General features: G+C 38.4%; 1 protein-coding gene across 1 annotated transcript; it reads right to left on the reverse strand.

The window, feature by feature from the left end:
- Nucleotides 1-129: 129 nt before the first annotated feature.
- Nucleotides 130-8047, reverse strand: LOC113734473 (probable sucrose-phosphate synthase 2). Its single transcript, XM_027261037.2, has 12 exons — nucleotides 7050-8047; nucleotides 5833-6065; nucleotides 5326-5389; nucleotides 4536-5234; nucleotides 3974-4105; nucleotides 3764-3895; nucleotides 3483-3659; nucleotides 3351-3404; nucleotides 3187-3249; nucleotides 1559-2509; nucleotides 1348-1475; nucleotides 130-656 (listed from the first exon to the last, which is right to left on the reverse strand). Exons 1-12 carry the CDS (start codon nucleotides 7329-7331, stop codon nucleotides 374-376), a joined length of 3198 nt encoding a protein of 1065 aa, XP_027116838.2. The 5' UTR covers nucleotides 7332-8047; the 3' UTR covers nucleotides 130-373.

The raw sequence follows: 8047 nt of genomic DNA on the forward strand, positions 1-8047 counted from the left end.
CAACAGTTATGTGAACCTCTTCAAACTAATGCTCAGAATATTCATTCAATCAAATTCCTGAATCTTGGGCAAAATATTACGAGTTCTTGAGATGCAATGAGAGAATTTAGGACATCTCATGAGCAGCACTTCCACAACATGACATATGTTATCATTTGAGCACAAAAAATATGAACAAAACAACGTATTGTTTCACGACCTTGTTGCAAATAATTCTCCAAAGTAACATTTATAGAACAATTCTATAAGTGCTGCCTCTCTTGCAAAATATTTTGAGACAACAGCTATACAACAAACTACTCCATAATGCTCCTGTTTGTATATGAAGTCTTGCTCGACAACAAACACAAGGATTAAGTGCCCTTCAGATGTCTCACATTCCAGCTTTTGAAAGCTGCCTCAGTGTGTTGGCAATTCCTTCTGCTCTTGCATCCCCGTTTAAATGGGCCAGAAATGGACTTTCACCTGGAATCATGTCATCTCTTAGGTAACTACCTGCTGTTCGGAGCAACTCTTCAGAGCCTTTCTCTGTGACCCCCTTCATGACCAGCGTTTTATGAGTTCCACCGATCAGTTCCTCATAATCAGTGTCTCCAGTTTCACCAAGAATTACAAACATATTGGCAACATTCAACCTCCAGCGGACAAACAGATATCTGTTTGAAATAAAAAAAAATAAAAATCAAGGGAGTTCTAATTATAATTGCAACAAGTCTGCAGAATGTTTCGTTGAATGCACACAATAAGCGGCCATTAATCAGTCCAGAAAATATTAGCCTAGCTCTGTTATTCTAGTGGTTTTGGACAAGGATCCATGATCTTTGGGAAGAAGGAATCTTCAGATACAATCAACCATCATAAGCTAACATTACATGGAATACAACTAGTTCATTTACAACTGATTAAATTCTTTAAGTTAGTCTGATGATTAATATTTTGAGATGAGGAAATAGAATGAACCATATCAAAAGTTATGAAAAGGGAAACTCGCAAAGCACTTTGAAAGGGGTGTGGGGCTTAGGGTGGTGATATTTCTCTACATTTCACCATGCAGGAAAGCAATTACTAGACCCACCAAGAAATTAGGGGAAAAAATGGTTCATCTCCATACTTCTGCAGTTTCTCGTTTCACTTTTCTCTGGTTTCAACATACTTTTGCTTGGCCTAATAGATTTCCTACTTAATAATGACACTTTCCTTTCAAATGACATGGGACCATTATCTTTTTGGTAAATTTTGTTGGAAAATATTTGGCCAGACAACTCAGGTAGGAAAGCCAATGGCTTCCTTATAGTTTTTCTACCATGCAATCTCCCATTCATTTACATTTCCATGGAAAATTATTACCTGAGAGCCTGAGATCGAGATGCAAGAAGTGGAATAACTTGCATTCTTGTAGAGTTTCTGCAGTACATCACATGGCACCGAAGACCCCGCATCCTAAGTTTTTGCCTCATATTATCTACTTTCTTGGCCTGAAAAAACCATCAAATAAAATGCTAGCCCATATCCACGACAAATTAACCTGGGCATTGGTCTATGTGAAGTTTATACTTACCCTACTGAGATCCTTGATTAAGAAGGATATGCAATGCGAATTGTTTGATTTCACGTCTTCCTCAATGGGACTATGAATAGATTTTGCTTCTCCACCTTCTGACGTGTTCATCAGTTTCCAAATGGTTTTCCTTAAACCATCAGAGCCCCAACGATACTCAATATGTGATGCATAATCTGGGTCTGGACAAATCTTCCCATCTTCTTCACTATATGTACCAGGATAGTAAACTTCACTGCCACTGCTACAAATTAAAGCATCAAAGTCATTAACTTTTACATTTCCAGATTTTAAGAATTCCATCAGTTCAGAGATTGGCATGGCAGTGGATATAGCAAATCCTGTCAATCTGGCAATTTGCGGATCCAACTTGATGGCTTTAAAGAGTTCCTGTACAATCTGTATCATTTTCTTTTCAGGATTTCCTCTACTGTCGTAGCAGTCAAGTGCTATAACAATCAATCGGCGTCGCCTCCTAAGCATTGGGTATTTGCTTGGTGAATTATCAGTTGGTTTCCTGTCAACTTCAGAATCAGGAGCTCCAGGTTCTTGCCTCTTCATTCTGCTCAGCACCCTCTGCACTTGGTCTTGCAGTTGCCGGTCATCACCGACTGCAGCCATATCAAGTGATTCAGTTAATGATGTTTTCTCCCCATCAACAGAAAGCCTGAGAGACATGTCTTGCACATCTTTTAGTGAATCGTTGAAGGACTCCTGTGGATCAAACTCATCAGTTGGAGTATCAGTTTGCCAATGTGGGTGTCTCATTCGGCATGCAGCTACTCTTGTTAAGTATGTGCGACAGTGTTCGGGCCATGAAAATAGGTGTATATTTTTCCATCCATTCTTTCTGCACTCATGCCACAAGTTCTTCTCAGATACAAGTTTAAGTAATGCAGACGCAATTGACTGCTGATCATGAGGATCAATGAGCAGACCGTTGTTTAGTGCCTAGTCAAAATGAAGAAACAGATGTCAATCGAATAGCTAAGGCCCTAGACTGTATGAAAATATTAGAAGCCTATCTAATTCAGAAGTCAGTTGCACCAGCTGATGCTCGTTCACTTGCCTTATTCTTTTGAAGAAATCAAATGCATATAAGGGTAAGAATTTAGCTATGTAGTGGTTCCCATCTGAAGACGGCATACTGAGTTTGGGGGTCAACCTCTCAATGGCTTTATTCTTTATTCCTTTTTCTTATTCTTGCACTTTAAAGCACATTAACTAGTTCCCATATGCTTAAAATATTCAGTGAGCAGCAGGAAGGGTGGGGTGAGAAAAATGCTTTCTTGCAGTTATCAACTACAATACAAAAGTTGAAGCTTAACTGAGGCATACAATTGGGAGAATAAGCTTTTATGACAATCAAGGCCATAATTAGCCTATATATACCAGCTGAACCATCTTTTTCATCTTCCAGTTGTAGAAAACTCCATTATTTACCTTGTGAGTTTTTTTTACCTTTTTTTGCCTATTCAGAAATTAAAGGCTGCACAAGAGTTAGTTGTTTACGGTATCCGTGAACCGTTCAACTGTGGATTGTGGACATATGTGACGGTAATACTGGAGGGCATGGGACTATTCATCCAACAAAATATGTTGAGTGCAGAAGACAAAGATAATTTTACCCGGTGTATGTCAACTGGACCACCATTCTTTGTTGCGACTATTGGAAGCCCTTGTGCTGCAGCCTACATTATTTTATAAAGGAATTCTGAACTACTTTCAAGATATGGTAAAGAAGATTACAGAAAAATATAGCATAAACAAAACTGTAGAATTAGAGCCAAACCTCAATCAAGGTAAGTCCGAATGGTTCGATAAAAGCTGGATTTATGAAGACCCCCTGTTATATCAGTAATGTCTGGTTAGTATTTACTACCAGAAACTTTCAACATATGTAAGGTTGAAAGTCCTAATGAACCTTTGTTTTGGCAGCTAGACGGTAAATCTCTGGGACATCAACTTGCTTGTGATGTTTTGGGAATGCCACTTGCCCATAAAGGTCATACTTATCTATCAACTTCAGCACTGTTGTGAGCACACTGGCATTGCCTCCAGACATCTCATCTATATCGTCCCTGTTTCCCATTATAAGTGTCTGCACACGAGGATGTTAATTTTGTTATTAGCTTGTTATTGGTGCTCAACCATGTTCTTAAAATGTTCTATGGAATTCATCGACAAGTGTGGCTGCCTACTTACAAGATTAGCTAGCTCCCGTAATGGGCGGCATTCTCCAAAAGCTTTCACAAGTGTGGTAATATTTTTCTTTGGATCTGGTCTTGACAATGCTAGAATCATTGGCTTGTGGGGATTTGTGAGAAACCGCATTACCTGTCAAAACAGTTACTACGATGTAAGGTAAACATTCCCAGATAAGAGCAAAATCAGTTATGAAAACCACCTACTCACTTCTGACCATATTGGAGGGAGTGCTTTAGGTGAAGCACCATCACCATTGGTTAGTGCTACAAGTTCACCATCGACTTCGGCTGTGTCTTCTTGTGCTATGACATTGCTGAAGTCCATCCCAGGAGGGATAACCTGAAAAATGTAGCTAAAACTAGCAGATATTAGAACCTTCATAAATGTATATACACTTGAGCAGATGTCTAGACTTTCTCATGATGCTCTCCTGGCTGCAGAATTCAAGAACCTCAGTGAAAATCATAGTCTCGCTGACAACAGCCAACTGCCATACTAGTGCTTAATAGGAAATAACAAAGGTACATGTCTAATGAAATCTTCTAAGTTCCTCAAAAGAGGCATGCTATCAATTAAAAACCATTACTGCACTGGAGTAATGAGCCTTGTCATAGTAGCTTACCATTCCAGGGAATTACTTTAGTTGAACAAAAAAACAAAGAAGCAATAACTATCTAAATTGCTTTGCTTATTTTAAGAACCAACACTAATGCACAAGTTTCAGCTAAAGCAATAGCACATCAATTTAATTTCTCAACAATATGCTTACCGCCATCCTTGGCATGTAGCGACCATGGCAATTGACCCCTCTTCTTGCACGGGCCCTCAAAACTTTCTCAAGCTTTACATCAAATCCATCATATAGTCCCCACTGTTCATCAATCTCCTGCTTGGTGCTTGTAATAACAAGTTCTGCAGCATCAAGTGAAAGTTCTTCTGCTTCTATCCTACGCATAATTTTGTATGTAGAATTAATGTCCTCTTTTGACTGCCTTCCTTGTTTCAGAAGTTGTTCTAGCTTGTTTCTACCGAGTGAGTGCCCTGTCAGAACCATCGGAACGTTTAAAGCACCCGAAAGAAGAGCAGCACTATCCCCTGCATCTGCATAATGCCCATGAATTACATAAGGCCAAACAGGATGTCCACCTCCAATTTGTTCACCTAAAACTTTCGACATATTAAGGATGTGAGCTAGCGCCCCATCTACAAACTCTTGAAGATGAGGCCACAGTAATTCTTTCCTTAGGTACTTGTCACGAGGACCAAATGGTATCCTTATAATGTAAGCCCCACAGCTTTCTCCCAAATCGGCACCATCACCATCTTCGGGACCAGTATTTAGCATCTCTGTGGGCTCCCCATAGCTCCAATCTACTTCTGGAGAGGAGATTTGCCTGGTGAACAGATCAACCCGATAAACACCTGGCATCTTAGCAAGTGCCTTAGCAAGCTCAACAACATATTTAATCTGGCATTTTTTCATGAAAGCAGGTCAGGCCAAATAAGATGAGAGTTGACAGGTAAAAGGAGTTCTAGTTTTTCTTGAATGCTGATCTTACCTGGCCACCTGTATCAGAGTCCCTACCAAGCTCCATATTATCACCACGAACCAAACCATGCAGACTGATGAAAAGGATAACACGAAATCTTCAGTGAGATATTAGAGAATCTATATCATAAGTGTGTGATATTACAAGAGAAACTTAATCAGTGGCTCAGAAAGTCAAACTAAAAGATGTCAACATCAACTTGTTCTTTTAGGCCAGTAACCAACTATGCTTAACAAGCCACTGGCACAAGTTGGAAAAACCAGTGATTAGGATTGTCATGGATGAACGTTGAAATTGGTCAATGTAGAAGAGAAGTGCCCAAAATTGTGAGTTGATTTTTTGTGGAAATTATTGTTGGCAATACCCACACTAGAGCAAAAAGGGATATGAAAAGGCAACAGAAAAATCCTTTTAATGGGCAAACATTTCCTTAGGAAGTATTTACCACAAAGGTGAACTTGGTAGAAATTGGATAATTTATGTGCTACTTCCTTAACAGGTACAGGGGTACTGTACCTGATCAGGACAACATAAAGCTTTTTCTCCTTGTTCTTCTCTGACCATACTTCCAAGTTGGAGAAATTCCTTTGGAACTTTTTCCTGGGGCTGTCTAGCGATACTGCCTCTCCCAACACATCCCCTTTTTCTCCTTCAGACAAATCTTCAGACATATCTTCAGTCACATCCTTGCGTCCTTGTTCTCGTTCCCACCTACGTTTGGCCAAGCGTTGGATATCTTCCAATTCCAACTATACAAAATTAAGAAATAATGGTGATTCCTGACTCTTCAATGAGCATTCTGAAAAATCTTTTTGCTATATCAGAGAAGCTAACAATCCATAATGCCTTTTCAATGACATATGAGAACAAAACTCGCAACAGACCCCAAAAGAATAAAACCTAGATAGAAGCTTATATATCTTATGGCAATTCTTGAGATGATTATTCTTCTTTGACTTATATGCAGGTGATAGAACTGCAAGATACTAGCTCAAATGGAGGCTGTTAAAGTGCGTAATGCAAAGGATCAAGTTTAATACCAAGTAATAGAATAGAACATTAGAGATTCTCATTCTCAAGTTGCAAGAATGACAGAACATTAGAGATTTTCATTCTCAAGTTGCAAGAAGACAGCTTTTAGTAACTGCGACACTTAAAGCCACAATTACTTGAGCAAATAGATAATATATACCCTGTTCAAGAAAAATTAGGATTTCAGCCACAATTACTTGAGAAAAGGCCATGAGATCACTAAAAGCACCTTATATTCCTAATAATTCCCTTTAAAAAATCCCAATCAAGTGGCAGATTCTTCTAATCCGGGACAGTAAGAATTTGCAATCCATAATTACATTACCCTCCATCCTCTCAAAAAAAATAAAACCCACAAACACATAAAGAATTATTCCTACCCCTTCTCCTAAAACTTACAAAAAAAAAAAAAAGATTATGATAATTGACAGTGTTACATGTATGAAGAAACTAATCGCCCAGTCAATAACAAGAATGAAAGTACAAAACAAATAATGACATACAGATTAAATAACACGAACAAATACACATCCGCACTCCCAAAAAATACATATTACTCAGTTACCTATTCACAAGAACATTTGCACATTTATTACAGAAAGAGCCAAACTACATTAGAAAAAAAAATTGAATCCCACAAACAAATAAAAAGAATCCACACACAATATGCATGTATATATGGTCAATAAACCAAAAATTACCTGCTTCTTTTTGCGGGTGAGATGCCAAATGCGCCAACACATATTCTCCAGCCTTGAACTCCTCTCCCTTGTATTCCTTGTTGCAACAACTTTGATCCATGTCCTGTGAAGATCAGTCTCATCCACCCCTGTAACAACTTCTTCAACAAAGTACTTTGTTGGATTGAAATGACTCCTTTCTCTCAAGTTCACAGAGCTGATGGCCTTATTCTCATCTATAGCTGCTGCCCCACTATCCAAAATTGCCTCCAAATACCCGTTTATCCACTCATTCCCAGCCATCTTATCAATTCTTTCACCTCAAACGCCAACCAGAAAAAAACAAGAATCAAATATGGGATTTCTATAGCTTGATATTTCTGATAGTTTCCACACTTTTTTTTCCACGAAGAAATTCTTGTATTAGGAGGGAAAATTTTCACCTCAAAATTCAAGAAAGTCAAAAGACTTGCACACCAAAGAAGGGATTTTTACAGCTTAATAAAATTTCTATTTCCCCCTCCTCTTCACGTTAAAAATCAGAAATAAAAAAACCAACATGCAAGATCCCTTTTCGTCTCTACTGTTGTATTAGGAGCAAAGATTTCACCTGAAAAAGTCCAGGAAAATCAAGAAACCAGGAAATGAGGGATTTATATAACGTCCTATACATGATATTTTTCCAACTGTTTTTCACGTCAACAATCAGAATACAACCGACATGCAAGATCTCTTTTCGTTTCTAGACTAGACTAGTATTGGGATATAAAATTTTGCGCTCAAAAAAGGGGGAAAAAACCAAGAAAACCAATAAACCATACAAAAAAAAAAAAAAGAGAAAGGAGAATTTTTATAGTGATCCTATATTTTCTTTTTCGCGTTAAAAATCAGAAGAAAAAAACCAACATGCAACATCCCTTTTGGGCCATTTGAGTTTTGTTAGGACTGAACTCTAGCATTCTTCCTTTTCAGGTGATATATGACAGAGAGTGCTGCGTCACTGTGTGACTGTGTGTTGT

This window comes from Coffea arabica, chromosome 3c (assembly GCF_036785885.1).
Source record: "Coffea arabica cultivar ET-39 chromosome 3c, Coffea Arabica ET-39 HiFi, whole genome shotgun sequence".
NCBI classification, from domain to species: domain Eukaryota; kingdom Viridiplantae; phylum Streptophyta; class Magnoliopsida; order Gentianales; family Rubiaceae; genus Coffea; species Coffea arabica.